Source organism: Stegodyphus dumicola, chromosome 5, assembly GCF_044657685.1.
Source record: "Stegodyphus dumicola isolate Sdum_Otavi_A_Nest chromosome 5, ASM4465768v1".
Classification (NCBI taxonomy): domain Eukaryota; kingdom Metazoa; phylum Arthropoda; class Arachnida; order Araneae; family Eresidae; genus Stegodyphus; species Stegodyphus dumicola.
Window position 1 is genome coordinate 207,211,620 of NC_140772.1, and position 16,494 is coordinate 207,228,113.

General features: G+C 32.2%; 1 protein-coding gene across 1 annotated transcript; it reads right to left on the bottom strand.

Annotated features, from left to right (window-relative positions):
- Positions 1–300: 300 nt before the first annotated feature.
- On the bottom strand, positions 301–16,112 carry LOC146997396 (eukaryotic translation initiation factor 1A, X-chromosomal-like). Its single transcript, XM_085817589.1, has 6 exons — positions 15,958–16,112; positions 15,391–15,474; positions 14,478–14,581; positions 6,544–6,676; positions 6,002–6,096; positions 301–1,167 (listed from the first exon to the last, which is right to left on the bottom strand). The coding sequence occupies exons 1-6, from the start codon at positions 15,971–15,973 to the stop codon at positions 1,162–1,164; spliced, it is 438 nt and encodes a 145-aa protein (XP_085673715.1). The 5' UTR covers positions 15,974–16,112; the 3' UTR covers positions 301–1,161.
- Between the last annotated feature and the right edge of the window lie 382 nt (positions 16,113–16,494).

Below are 16,494 nucleotides of genomic sequence, written 5' to 3' on the forward strand. Positions count from 1 at the left end.
GATACATTTTAAAAAAATTACAAGCTTTTAAAATTTGTAAAATTTCTCTTAAGATTAATGAAATATCTTTAACATATGTATATTCACATTTATTAAAGTTAATTGTGCGTCTTAGTGCATTAAAAATATAAGTACAATAAAATAATTATTTTATGTAGTTTCTAATTAAATATCTCCTTAAAATTATGGCCATTCTTAAACTGGCATTATGGTAAGTTATTACAAAAAAGCAAAATATTTTTTAAACTACAAAAACTCAAATATGAATAAACTTGCACAAATAGAAGTACACAGTGAAGCTTGACTTAAAGATTTTATTTAAGTAAACATAGTTACATCAAGAATACACACATCTGGAAACTACTGATATATGTACAAATTACCTAAAACATATAATTATTTATTATATTTAAATTTTGATGGAATGGTTAAAAACAGAGATTTTACCTTTAAATGTTTTTAAAAATATTTCTTTTCAAGAAAGCAACATTCAGTTGATGACAAATAAAAATTTTCAGGAGACAGCAATAAATACCCATAATTCGTTAACATTAAAACATTAATTATTTGATAAATAAAATACACAGTACTAATACAAAATGTATGACTTTCATACTTAATTATAAAAACAATATTTCAATCTCATAATTTAGGGTAATAAAGGATATATATTTGCAAAATTAAGATATAAAGAATAATTTTTGAATTATCTAATGCTATCAGACTTAATTATAAAAAGCAGTATTTCAATCTCATAATTCAGAATAATAAAAAATATTTATTTGCGAGATTGAGATATAAAGAATAATTTTTTAACTGAATTATCTAATGGTAAAGTATTTCGATAAATTTAAATTTTTACAATAGATTCATACTGGGCAAAATGGCAATTTAAAAGTACAAATGAAATAGCTAACCATCAGATATACATCATAAAATAAATCAACAAGTTAATAATAAATGTTTATAAAATTAAAAAATAAAGCACCTGAAATGCAATACTTCAACCTAAATTTAGAAACTAAAAACATAAATAAAAGCACTGAACCAGTGTGATGGTACATATGACACTTGAAAACTTTAAATGAAAAAAATGCTTGGTTGCAGTTTCTTGAAAAGTCTTGGAAAAGTTTTTAAAATCTTTTATCTGATGTCTCACTCTCATATCTATAGAAAAAAAATCTTTTTAATATTTATTACATAATATTTTTATCATATTTTATTTAAGACAATACATTTAGAAGTAGCACTATTCTCAGATTCGTGAATCATATTAGAATAAAATAAAATGCACATATATACCACTTCAAAAGAAATGTTTTCTATACCTCTACAAGCTTTAATTGAATATTTTGAAAAATTAATTACTTAAAATATCTTTCTCCACTGTAGTTAATAAAATGCATATCACAACAATAGCCATTCAGCTTCTACAGCCTTTCCAAAATACTATTAATACCAAATGCACCTCAAACAAAATAACAAAGTCCAGAATTAGGACAGGTCATACACAATATTATCAAGCACTGGATCAGAGTCTGCCATACATCCATATTTACATAACTAGTGGTTAATAAAAGTTATTGAACATCTGTTATACTGTTCACTTGTACTGTCCATAAATATAAGCACAGTGCCCATTTACAACTCTCCACCATACATTCCTCATAAACAAGAATAGAAGTTTTGAGTTTTTAATATACAGGGTTATCCAAATTAAACTTCCCCAACTCAGAAGCCTGTGCAGAGTGTTGTATGGGTCATAATGTGATGAAATTTTAAAAACAGACACTTCAGATCATGCACTCGAGATTGATTAAACAAAAAAAATTAGTACAAGAAGTTGCCGATAGGTGGCGCTGCAGATCAACAAGACATTCTACAGATGTTCTATATGTGTGCCGTGGTTCTCCACAACTCTTTCCATTCGCAAAGCAGTGTGTTCCACAGCAAGTCCACATTAATTCCATGAACATGTCGAATAATTGCATCTTTCATATGTGCCAAGGTTGCTGGGTGTTCTCCGTAGACTCGATCCTTTAAGAATCCCCATAACCAAAAGTCGCATGGCGTGAGATCAGGCGAGCGGGGAGGCCAAGCCGTAGGGAAACAGCTGCTGATCACACGTGCATCGGTAAAAGTTGCTCGTAACGCCTGTTGAACGCCACGAAGAATATGGGGAGGTGCACCATCCTGCATAAATATCGTGTCCTGGAGGCGACCACGTTGTTGCAGCTCAGGGATCACAAACGTTGTCAACATGCCCTGATATCGTTTTCTTGTGACAGAGAAGGTTTTGAACCCTGTTGGAGTCACCTCTTCAAAAAAATAAGGCCCAATGACGAATGTTGCAGTGAAACCGCACCATACAGTAACCTTTGGAGGGTACAAGGGCACTTGATGGATTGCGCGCGGGTTTTCACTTGCCCAAATGCGGCAGCTGTGCGTATTCACTTCACCATTCAGGTGAAAATGGGCCTCATCCGTCCAAAGGATGTTCCACGGCCAAGCAGCATCGACTTCCATTCTGGCAAGAAACTGCAACGCAAATGTTTCCCGAACCACAGGATCCCCGTCGGACAGCTGATGACGACTATGGATTTTGTAAGGAAAATAACCGAGGATTCAACGCATCACACGCCAGACGGTAGTATAGGGCATATCAACAGCACAAGAAACAGTTGTCACACTGACAACACCATGTGGCGATTGGCTAGTGGGGTCCACGACCGCCAAAGCAACGTCTTCTACGCGTGCAGATTCCACAACCTGTCGTCCTCTACCTCGTAAAATTCCCAACTGTCCCGTTCTTTCGAACTTCTTCATCATGTCTCGTAGAGCGTGTGGTGTCATTGGTCCTCGGCGTAAGATCTTCAGCCGACGGAATGCTCTTAGCATAGGAGTTCTCGTCATTCTGGTAGAAAAGTTTCACTAACAGAGCTTTGTCTTTCAAAGTCGCCATTGTGGATCAGCAAGCTGGAAACAACTGCCTGTCTTCCACTTTTGTAGGGCTCGTCTTTTGGATACGTTGCGCAGAAGCTTTATTTCTGCAAATTACGTTGCTGCAATATGCACATTACTAGTGTTACAGCGCCACCTATTGGCAACTTCTGGTTCTCTCTCTCTCTTTTTTTTTTTTTTTTTTTTTTTTTTGTGTGTGTGTGTGTGTGTGTGTGTAATAAATCTCGAGCGCATGATCTGAAGTATCTGTTTTTAAAATTTCATCACATTATGACCTATACAACACTCTGCACAGGCCTCTGAGTTGGGGAAGTTTAATTTGGATAACCCTGTATTTTTATACTTTGCAACATATGTAACAAAAGCAAGTTATAATGTCAATTAATGCAATAAAATACGTTTCATTTTATAAAACTATACTTTTAAAATCAATCCTATTACAAAAATATGACTAAATTTTAAGTCCCAAATACTGCTATTCAAGTATCTGATTAGGTATCTTCAATTTTCCAGAATGCAAATATTCATTTCAACAAGGAAAATATTAAAATTTTACCCATTCATTTGGCATAATCTTATATCAACACTTAAAAATTCCACTATCTTTTAATTCCTATTTGGTTACAGATTCTTTTTCAGTTGGATTTCATTAAAGTATTTCTGTACAGCAAAAGTTTTACACCAAGAATATTCAGAAAACCAGCTTCTTTCTGAATTTTCAAGATACAGAACTTATAAAATGCAGACAGCTATTTACTGTTACTGAAGACAATTGTACTCTTTACTGCCCCATGCTTCTGCTAATGCAGTATACACTTGCCACATGCATTCAAAACTTCATCTTTATATTTTATGTGTATATAGTTAATTTCGGTTTCCAAAGCTTAGTGCTGAAATGCACAATTATATAAATAAATTGAAAATACAAATGATATGCTCACGTTATGTTACTAATCTGCATAGTAAGAGAAAGAGGAGGGGACAGTAATCTTTATTACCCTTGTAGATTTTATTCAAAGAGAATGAAACCAGCTTCAAAGTAAGAGATTTTCTACAGTTTGTTTGACTGCCATAAGAGCTTTTCACTTTCATTACATTTTTGCCTAATGTAATTCGATACTCCTCCACAAATTACAATGAAAAATGACCAAGGCTCTTACGGTGTCACATACTAAGTTCCAGTGTACTTCAGACTGTGTACTTAAACCAATTCCATTATATTAATTGAATTTGTTTCAGGAAACCTGCTGATTTTGAAAATATTTTACAACTTGACTAACACATGTTCAATAACATCTGATGAAGTTAAATGTTTGGTGCTGAGCAAACATAAAATATATCCCAAAAATTGCTTTCCCAATTTGCCCATATTTGCTCCATTATTGGTTACAAAACCATGAATTTTACTTTTAAAATTGTTTCAACTTAATTTTAAAAGCATACGTTACAAGAAAAAGTAAATTTTTACTGGTGTGAGTGGTGTTAATGATATACCTTGTGTGTGTTATTGCAAGTGATGTTAACAATATTATATTTGTAAGTAGTTAATGATATATCAATAATTACCACTTAATGTACAGCTTCATTTATTGTGCAAACATACATGCCACATTATTTTTAGATTGTGAGTATCAGATCAAACCATCTAGCATCTTTCATGATGCTCCATTAATTTCATAAAATGGGAGTTTTCTTAACTGTGATGCAGTAGTAGCTTTAAAAAATATATACCCTACTTTGATTATCTAATTTAGACTTTTGAGAAGGCTGTGTTTTTGCAACATGCAAACTTGGATCATTCACTAAAAGTTTTGAATTAGCATATTCATTATCAGATTTATGCTTAAGAATAGACAGGCATGGAAATGAAATATTTTCTTGCATTCTACTCACATGGCATTTAAACAATTTTACTTCTTGAAAAAATTCTATTTTTTATAATCAATAATAAAAAAATCTCTTTAAAAGCATTACAAATTAGTTAAATTTTTGATTTTAACATTTTGCACTATTTTAAAAATCAGAAAATATTTGATTTTTATTTTTTAAATCCAGTGATTTAAATAACTGATTAGGATGTGAATGATTTCAATTTGATGATTAAAATCATTGACACTTTGATCACTAACAGCATATTTTACGAAATTTAATTTTACAAGATATAAAATTATTTAATATTGACCATTTAAATTTTTTTATTTACCTTATTTATGGCTTCTTTACATACAAAACTTTTAGCAGAAAAGCTTTAGTCCATGCATTTACATTGTAAAACTATCATAATACAATTAATTTATACTACTACTTTATAAGACAGGAATTTAATTCACATCAAATTACATACTAGTTCATTAATAATTAGGTTTTAAAGTTAAACAATTTTTCAATGTAAGGTAAATCTCTAAACAACATTTGCATAATTCAGTATAACATTCCAACACAACACACACACACACACAAAGATATGTGGACAAGGAATAACAACTCATTAGATTTACATCCAAACTCTTCAATGCTAAAAATCTTTTCTTAATAAAGCTACAGCTCAGTTTACAAAAATATGCAATAAATGGAAGCTTTTATTTATTGCATAAATCTTACCTTGATGAGTAATATTAAAAATTGCTAATAAAATGTATTAACAAAGTTTAAAAAAAAGAACTAAAGTTCACAGGCCCGCTTCCACTGGCTCCCTGCTAATTGATCTACACAAAATTTCATTCTTCTTTGCATTACCTAAGATAATTTTTATGACACACATTCTATCATTTTATTAAAAAAGCTTACTAAGATTACAACAAAACCTTAGACAGCAATCACCTTTGGAAATTAAATATTTCTGAGAACATACTTAAATAAGATTACTGAATATCACTGACAGTCTTATTTTCTAATGACTCTCTACACAAAACAAAAAGAGGAACAATGGAGAGCCTTCTTAGGATAAGATTGCTTGATAAATATCTGGAAGTCTTTGATGTCTGTATAGCAATCAAATTTCAAATGCAAATGCAACATTTAGAAACTTATTCAAACTTACATTCTCAATATCCTCATCCCCACTAACTTCATCAAATTCAATGATGTTGTCATCTTCTTCTTCTTCACCAAAGTTAACTGTGTCATTGATTTTAGCTAAAATGAAGGAAAAAAAGAGATATTAAATATTATGCAAGTAGTTACATAGAAATAAAAATATACTTTTTTATCAGCAAGGAATGTGCACCATAGCAACAGTTGCATGATTAATGGAATACGCAAGGAGCAAAAATTTTTCTCCAGTTCTAATATGAAAGATAATTATTTTTCTTCTGACATATCAACATGGTTTTTGTCTTCTATAGCAATGATCATTAATGGTTTTTTAACACAATAAATAAATAAATCTTTCAATGTTCTAACCTCTCAGATCATCTTTATACACTTTTAATGTTATGCAAAAATGAGGTTGTATAAAATTATTATTTTGAGTAATTTGTAATGTTTTGACTTATTACTAGCTTAGCCTTCAATTTGCATAATTATGCTAATGAATACTACCAGTAATTAAAAAGCTATCTAAATTGCTACAAAATGTCTTACCATGTTCAGGTAATTCACCATAGGTTTTCAGATTTCTAGCCTCATCTGGATTGTACTTAAGTATAACATCAGCCTTAGCATCTTGGTAGTCTCTTAGACCCACAAGAATAATATCACCTTGATTTATCCACACCTGGATTATTAAACACAAAAATAAAATATACAACAAGGTATTCAAGTTGTTCATATTGAAAACATATAAAGGAATATAGTAACATGCATAAAACTTGTTAATAAACTAAATACATAACATTTAATGATACTTTTTTCCAATCTGAATAGGAACTAGTTATATATGTGAATATAATAAACATAGCCTTAGATCTGTGAAACCCTCTGGCTGATCATCCTGCGATTTCCACGGGCAACTCAAATGTAGCAAAATTTGCTCATCCCACGAGCATATGTTTTTTTTTTTTTTTTTTTTTTTTTCCCCTTTATTGAGAAGCACATCCCATTTAACCATTGAAATAAATTATATACAGTATTAGGCGTTTAGTTTACATTTTTGGCCAACAGATATCATTAGTAGTCTACTAAATTGCGGCATTTGAAGCCACGTGGTATTAGTGCTCAAACTTCACTTTTTGCTTTTTTCTTACAGAAATGGCTGCTAGAAAATGTTCAGCCATTATCTTGATTATCTAATTAAATTATTGAATTATTATTTAGATTTATAATTAGATTTATTGAACTGTGAAGTTGGACTTTGCCTTGAACCCTGTTTTGAACTCTATCATATTAAACTTCATTTCTCACGTATTTTTCCCTCAGCGCTTTATATTTTCTTAAATTTTATACATTTTACTTTTTTATATTATGCAATAAATAGAAATTAACTGTAATTTGACAAATTTATTTTTTAAAAAAGAATTTTTTGGTGATAATATCTGAAATTGGTTTTTCTGGCAACTTAGTTTCTCATGATAAAAATCTATATAAAAAATATTTTCTAGAAAGAAAAAGTTCACTTTACAATTCTCCAATATACATTTCTTGTATATATAGATTTAAAATATGGAAGGAGGAAGGGGGAAAAAAAAAAAAAAAAAAAAAAAAAACGCAGCTTTGGAAGCGATTTTGGTCTACAAATTGAGTAGTCAGAGGGTTAAAAATTTCCAAATAAAACTTAAAGTGTACTACAGTACAAAATTCGAAATCAAGACATAATAGCTGGAATAATGTAATACCCAGGACTCTAACAAAACACATTCTCTTTTTTTTTTTAAGAAATTTTCTTGTTTCTTACACAGTGGTGGAATGAAGAACATAATGCTTTAAAAAGAAGAGAGAGAGAAAGCAGTGTTCTATAAAATCAACTCCTAACAGATATGTGATTTCTTCTGCTGAGAAACATCATTCATTATTCATGAGAAAACTGAATCACACTATAAATCACCTTTAAGCACTTGCTGGCTAGTAAACCATGCTTTTAACCCTCAAGTGATTATAGGAAGGGAGCATTTCTTTAATCTGACTTTTATTCTCGTACATAAACAGTAAATGTTGCTTCACAATAAATGAAGCCCCAAAACATATTTTTGATGTAACAGGGACAAAAGGGAGAAAGATTTTGATCCAACTTATTATTTTGTTCAGGCTATTATTATTAATACAGTCAAAAGTCATTAATTGGGACACCCATAATCCGGAATGATCTATAATCCGGACCTCAAAGCTAAAAACTTTCTGCGCATGCACTGCGTTGACACATGCGCATAGGCATTTACGCGTGCACGTAAGACCTTTACTGTTGGCAGTGGTGATAAAAGCAAAGCATGTTTTGCTTTCCTTAAATAAAGCTAAGACTAAACTAAATAAAATTCTTGCTTTATTCCGTAAATAAAATAAAAGAGCTAACACTGTAGCCTTTACATTTAAAATCATTTAGTGAAAGCAAACTAGCATAAAGCTAACTGATAATCACACAAGAAAACAAGATTCGCCGATACCGGCGTACATATACATTATATTCGGCCACCCGCCGATCTTGACGTCATCGGCCAATCAGCGGCAACCACGTTAGCTTACCGCCGATCAAAATTTGCACGTGGAAAACTAAAGCCAACAAACGGCCCTCTTTTCCCCATGCAAAGACAAAAACAAAACTTTCACAGAAGTTCATAGTTCAATTCTATTATCGAAAACACTTATTGTCTTTAAACACTGAAAACATCTAAACAAAACTTTCTTAAATTAACAGCAGTCGCTGCTTTTGTAAATAAGTCGGCAGTATTTAATTTACTGGTGATAAATTCAAGGTCAAACACTCCATCATTTACTAGTCTTCTAACAAAGTGATATTTTACGTCTATGTGCTTAGTTCGGCGATTTTCTATTGGCGATCTAGAAAAATCAATGGCAGACTTGTTATCACAAAATAGTTTACACTCTCTTAAATTAAACTTTAAAATTTCATCTTGTAAGACATTTTTCGTCCACATTAATTCCTTCGCTGCTTCAGATAAAGTGATATACTCCGCTTCCATGGTTGATAAACTTACACATTTTTGTTTAACAGTTTTCCAGATTACCGGTACTTCATCTAAATATAATATAAATCCTCCCATGGACACGCGGTCATCTCTATTATTTGCATAATCAGCATCTGAATAACAATATAAATTTAGATGTTTAATCTTCGATAAGTTTAACTTATATAATTTAGTACTATTGAGATAACCAAGCAATTTCAACAATGCTTCCCAATTCCTTTCTAATTCCAGGATTCTCCTGAAATTGTGATAAGATATTCACTGCATATGTAATATCAGGCCTTGTCCTGTTAGCTACAAAAACTAAACATCCTAACAGATTTCTAAAGGGTAATGTATGCATTTCCGCAACTTCTGCACTTGTAGATGGACAATCTAATTTTGTAAGAATAGTGCCCTTAACTATGGGAAGTGAAGTTATTGGTATCTGGAAATGTTTAAATTTTTCAAAATTTCTTCGATATATTTTTGCTGATGTATAAAAAACCCATTTTCATTCTCTAAGAATTCAATTCCAAGTAACGTTTTAGTTTTGCCTAATACTTTAAGATCAAAAAACTTACTCAGCTGTGAAATTACTTTACTATATTGATCTTTACTAAAAATCACAATATCATCTACATATAACAAGAGAATTACATTTGAAACCTTATAAACACAATTACACCATTGTATTTTCTTAAAATGCAGATTTTCTAAAGTACTTTCAAATTCACAAAACCATTCACGGCCGCTTTGATGTAAACCGTAAATGGCCTTGTGTAATAAACACACTTTATTTTTCTCTTCGATAAATCCCTCTGGTTGGGTCATATATATTTTCTCATTTAGGTTTGCATATAAATATGCGTTCTTTACATCTAACTGACAATTAGTCCATCCATATAAACATACCAGTATAGTGAAAAATATTCTTATGATTGAAAAATTTACTACAGGACTGTAAATGTCATCAAAATCTTCACCTCTTTTCTGCCTGAATCCCTGTGCTACTAAGCGTGCTTGTATCTAACCACTTGATTCTTTTCATTTCTTTTTAGCGTATAGACCCATTTGTTTCCTATTATAGTTTTATTTTCTGGCTTTTCGACTAATTCCCAAACCTTTCTTTTCTTTATTGTGACGATTTCTTCTTTCATTGCGTTATCCTATTCTTCGGCATTTACTGATTTTCGTGCTTCTTTAAAATTTTGTGGGATAACTATTTCTACGGAATTTGCCTCTTCAGACACAGAGCTAGTCTCCTGTTCTACGAAATTAACTTTCCCTGAGTATTTGTTTTTTCCACTAAAATCGAACTTATCTTTTTCATATTTAATATTCCTTGCCTCACAATACTTTTCAATATCATTATAGGATCTAAAACGGGTGTCTGTTCCCTCTACATAATAATATATGTCTGTACATGTTCTATCTGGCCTTTTAACTGCTTTTCTTTGCCAGTTTAAGTCTGATACTTCTTTCGGAGTAGATTTGTCATCTGACAACTTTATTTCTTCTCTAGAAATTTCCTGTTCTCTATCTGATTCTGCTAATAGCTCAGATTCCTTTAGTCTTTTAAATTTAGGTTTTGATTTCTGTTCCAGGATGCCATTTGCTGCATACAGTTTTTCATCGAACTTCACATTACAGGTTTCTATTAATTTGCATTCTTCTGGCAGCCATATCCTATAACCCCTAGTTTCCTTCGCATATCCTACCATGATTCCTTCTTTGCACCTCATTTCTAATTTATTCCTAGTCTGTTTTGGCACGCCAACATAGGCTTTACAACCAAATACTTTAAAATAAACAACACTGGGTTTTCTATTTAGGAACATTTCATAAGGTGTTCGGTTGCTTTTATGACATACTCTGTTCCACGTATGTACGAAACAGCCAAGAGCTTCTGCCCACCATTCTTTTCCCATTTTACCATCATTAAGCATAGCTTTAACTGCGTCTAATGCCGTTCGGTTAAAACGTTCACACACACCGTTCTCTTCTGGGGCGTACGCGTTCGTGCGTTCAACACTAATTCCATTTTCGGCTAAGTACCCTTCGAATTGCCCTTTACAGAATTCCCCACCATTATCGGTGCGTATACTTATTAATTTTCTATTCGTCAGTCTTTCCATTTGCCTATGATAATTCTTAAAGTTATAGAACGATTCGTTTTTATTTTTCATACAATACACTGTTACTAATCCACTATAATCATCTACAATAGCAAGAAAATATTTACTCCCACCCTTAGATGGAACTGGTAGTGGGCCACAAACGTCTAAATAAACCAACTGCAATGGTTTATCCGATCTCTTCGGAACAGATTTAAAAGTTATTCTACTAGATTTAGCAATAATACACGATTTACACCTCTCTATTGGTTTTTCAATTTCTGGTAACCCTTTCATGCTTTGATTCTTACTACTTTTCTTAATATAATCAAAATTTACATGGCTAAATCTACGATGCCATAGCATTGCATCGTCTACTTTATTTAACTTTCCAATTTCTGTACCGTAACCAGCTTCCCTTTTACCTGTTGCATATCTAAATGGTTTTACGTGATAAAGTCCGTCATATTGTTTAGCGTAGCATAATCTATCCCAATTATTAAAGTATATCCACATCTTCCCTTTTGAAATCACAAAATGAGCACCAGCCTTTTCTAACCTTGCTCCCGATAATAAATTTCTTCTTAGATTTGGATTATATAACACATTATCTAACTCAATCCAATTTATTCGATTGCCTACTTTTACTGCAAATTTGACAGTACCCTTTCCTAGTACTTTACTTTCACAATTTCCTACAGCTAAAGACATACGTATATCGTTTATTTCTTCGAAATTTGTCATTAAATTTCTATTATTACAGAAATGAGTTGTAGCTGCAGTATCTACGACCCAATTAAATTTATCTGCGTTGCCTCCTTTATCTGTAGTTGTTACATAATTTTCTACTAACATTAATTCTTTATCTTTAAACTGTCCATTTTTATCGTCTATTTTAAACTTCTGATTTTTACTTACATTTTCTTTACAATGAGCAATTAAGTGCCCAAATTTATGACATCTGAAACAAGGTCCTATTCTCATATTTCCCATTTTTTTCTTAGATTTAGTTTTATTTTCAACTTTATCTTTCCCTGAGTTTAAACTGATAGTATTAAACACGCTTACCTTGCTGTCTTCTAAATCGGCAATTACCTGGCGAAGTCGGCTTTCTTCCCTTACCAGCTCTTCAGCAATTCTTTCCAGCGTAAAATCTTCGTCCTTCCACCTATAGATCAATTGTACAATGCCGGAGTATTCCTGGGGTAATCTCCTTATTGCCTGGAATCCTTTAAAAAGATTTGCCAAGTTGTGACCAGCTTCAGCCAACTTCTTTGCAGTCCTTCTTATTCTTGCGATGAATAATCCTATTTCTTCATTTGGCGTATATCTAATACTAAAAAATTCATCCAGTAACTGAATTATCCTTGCTCTTGTTTTGGGTTCGAATTGCTTCTGTAGAACTTCCCACGCTTCTTTACCACTTGAACATTCTTGTATCAGCGGCCTGAACTCAGCTTTAATTCCGTAATATAATGTAGTGAAGGCTCTGTTCTCCCTCAGTGTGAACTCCTGCTTTTCACGCCTTGTTGCACTTTTACCTAATTCTTCTTCTTTGTCCTCTATGAAGATCCAACAATTTCTATCCAGTAACAGCATTTTCATGTCGACTTTCCATCGATCCCAGTTGTCATGGTTTAACAACTCAAAACCTTCAGGTAGTAATGACATCTTCAATTAAGTGTGAGCACAACGACTTGAACAAACTTCTAAGACAGGTCAGCTTCTTTTCGTGGATAACGGCCCTCTTCACCTACATTCCTTCAATGCTGAGTTGAACTGGATGACTGATTAGCTGTTGGCGCTGGGCCCATAACCCTGTTGGCAGTGGTGATAAAAGCAAAGCATGTTTTGCTTCCCTTAAATAAAGCTAAGACTAAACTAAATAAAATTCTTGCTTTATTCCGTAAATAAAATAAAAGAGCTAACACTGTAGCTTTTACATTTAAAATCATTTAGTGAAAGCAAACTAGCACAAAGCTAACTGATAATCACACAAGAGAACAAGAAAACAAGATTCGCCGATACCGCCGTACATATATATTATATTCGGCCAACCCGCCGATCTTCACGTCATCGGCCAATCAGTGGCAACCACGTTAGCTTACCGCCGATCGAAATCTGCATGTGGAAAACTAAAGCCAACATTTACGACTGCGCATTTGCGTGTGCGCAAGCGCAGAATACGTTTTCGCGTGCACGTTCAATGTATAACAGATGTTATAAGCTAAAATTATCTAATTCAGTTGATGTTGATGATTGCGTTGTTCCTTAATCTTCTAATTGGATCCAGCTTATTATTTTTTGCAGACTGTAAGAGCAATTTTATAAAAGTAAACTTGAACTTTCGATTATGTCAAATAGAATTTCCGATGCTGGAGCTCCCAAAGGATCTACAAAACGAAAGTATGTTTCGATGTCCATCAAACAAAAAGTGGAATTGCTGCAAAAAATGGATAAAGACATCAAGAAGGTGACAGAGAGGTTAGTGAAAATGAAAAAATTTCGATTGACAAGTTAGTCGGTATTCTCGGCACAGCAATTGCAGGACTTGAACAGCGAAACTTTGTAACTGAACAAGAAATTATGTCTGTTTATAGAATTAAAGAAAAAGTATTATCACATAAAATGAAGCAACTTAAACAACTTACATTGAAAGAAATGTTTAATAAAGTAAAAAAATAAATATTAAGCTTTTTTTTTCTGTAAATTTTGATACCCTTTAGATGATAATTGTTCTTTATTTCATAAATTACGGTTTAATATTTATAATTTTAAAATTTCTGCATGCCATCTTACGAGATTTAAACTGATGATCTGTAATCCGGAAAAATCGATAATCCGGAATCACCGAAGTCCCGACGAGTCCAGATTAACGACTTTTGACTGTATTATCTTATCAAACTTAAAAATCTGTGATTTTGATTATGTAGAGAAGAGTTTAACTCTGGTACGATCTGCAAAATGATAGCATGTTTCATTGTGGATGCTCTTCAGCTGTTGATGACGGCGATTTGGAGACTTTAGTTGAAACAAACCCAAGCATAAGTGTTCAAGAGCTTGGCGTTAGCAAAACAATGATTTCTGATCACTTGAATAACCTAATATATTCTGGATAACCTAATATACGTCATATATTAAAAAAGTTTGTTTCTTTTAATTAATCTTATTTTTCCCTATGTTTTATTCAAATTTACTGTACAGTAGCTTTCATTTTTATTAATTATGTTAATTCTTGCTGCTAGCATAATATGTATACAAGAAATGATTCTGTAATTTCTGATCTAAACATAAAAGTTTTTGCATTTTGAAAAACAAAAGTTAGAAAATAAAATTAAAGTACCTTTTTCCTCAATTTGCCTCTAATGTGACACAGCCTTTTCACACCATCAAAACACATAGCTTCTAGTCTGCCATTTCCTAACATTTTCACGACCTGGGCATATTCTAAAGCACATAAAATTATCAACAGCCATTTCATAAAAAGAATAAGCAATACAAACATAATTTACATTGCTTTCAAATTATAAATTTTAAAGGTTTTACTTTAAAAAAAATCATAAATAGCTAAAAAATAATCCACTTTTTCTTATGATGAATGCTTACAAATACTTAAAATGCAACAATTTTATTTTTATTATTAGAGAGATATATGTTAAACTGAGAATGATAAGCATTTTACATGGTTACCTCAGACTGGTTTAAATACATTACTACATATCTAACAAAAATATTAGGTTTAACCTAATAAGAAATATTTTTATAAGTTTGTCAGTTTGGGCAAATCTTTTGCTATGGGTATGGTTCCTAATTTTAGACAATTATTGGAACTGCATACTATGTAGTATATAATGTAGGTTGGATCCTAGCAGAGCCCACACCCTTAGTGCAAATGATTATTTTGGTTATGGCGCATATCGATGTGAACATGGACAAAGTCAAGGGAGTGTGCAATGCCAAGTTTGCGCAATTCTCCATTTTTTTTTTTTTTTAGTGAAAATAGGTTGATATGTACATGGATACCGAGTTGTGCAATTCTTTGATTTGTTATTTTCAAGTTTGAGAAATGCGCAAACCAGTGCACACTTTCCCAGTTTGTTGTCAAGGGTGTGGGCTCTCCTAGGATTTTACCTACAATGGAGTATGTATACTGCACTCTATACAATATGCACAATGTACTTCATTTAATAAATACACTATACTTACACTTAATACAACAAAATGTTCATAATAATTTTCAGGAAAATTTAAATTACCTTGGCCATCTTCTTTAAACACCAATTCTCTCTTTTCTGCTTCATTTTCATTCTTCCCTCTCCTCCTATTTTTACCTCCCTTTCCTGAGAAAAAAGTAAAGCAGATTTGACGGTAATATTCAATAATAACTACGCACTATGGACTATCATAAATGAAATGCATGTTAATGATTTTAAACCTAAGATTACTTCAAAAAAACTATGCAAACTTATATAACAATAGAAAAGTTTACAACAAAAAGGTATGCCCAGAATTAATAACTAATAACAAAACAAAATCCCACATAAAAAATTAATTTTTACATCAAGATTGCTGAAAAAGTTTAAACATTAATATCGTGGCAGTTGATAAATATAAACAGTACAGGTGTTATGTAAACGTAACTCATTGAAATCATAAGCTTCAAACATAAAGTATTTTATAATTTTTTGGACAAAGTGAGCTAATTCCAACTCTGACTTTCGGTTCCTACTACCCAGCATATTGTGCATAAAAGTTCCGATACCTATATTGAATACACATTTAAACTATAACTCACATCAATTAAGTTAACATTTAAATCTTACCCTTATTTTTAGGCATGACAGCAAATTACTCTTAGCTAACACGATTATGTATTAGTATACACTTCGCAAGAAAATTCACCACAAAATAGCAAGAAACAGACAACCGAATGTTGCCATCTCACATTAGAGGCGAGAAAAAATATATGCCACGGCCCACAATACTCAATGCCCTTCATATCGCATTACGCCGATAGAGCTCGCTCTCGTTTCAGGGGTCAGAGATTTTTCAAACTTTTTCACAACACACCTCTCGAACTTTATATTTTTAAGGCTGATATTGCCACTGATAAGTAAACTCAAGATAATTAATATAATCACGTCTTCATCGGAAATACTATTCAAAGCAAATTAAAGTTTCTGAATAATCTTCGGAGAACAATCTTGGTGGCACCAACTTGGCTCCTTTAAGCATATGAATGACATTTCATTATGCCAACAGAAGTAAATTTCGAGTCTTATTTCATGTGAGGAGTAGAAGCTAGGGAGAAAAGGAAAATAAATATATGGGGAAGATCGGGATTCGGTATTCGCGATTGT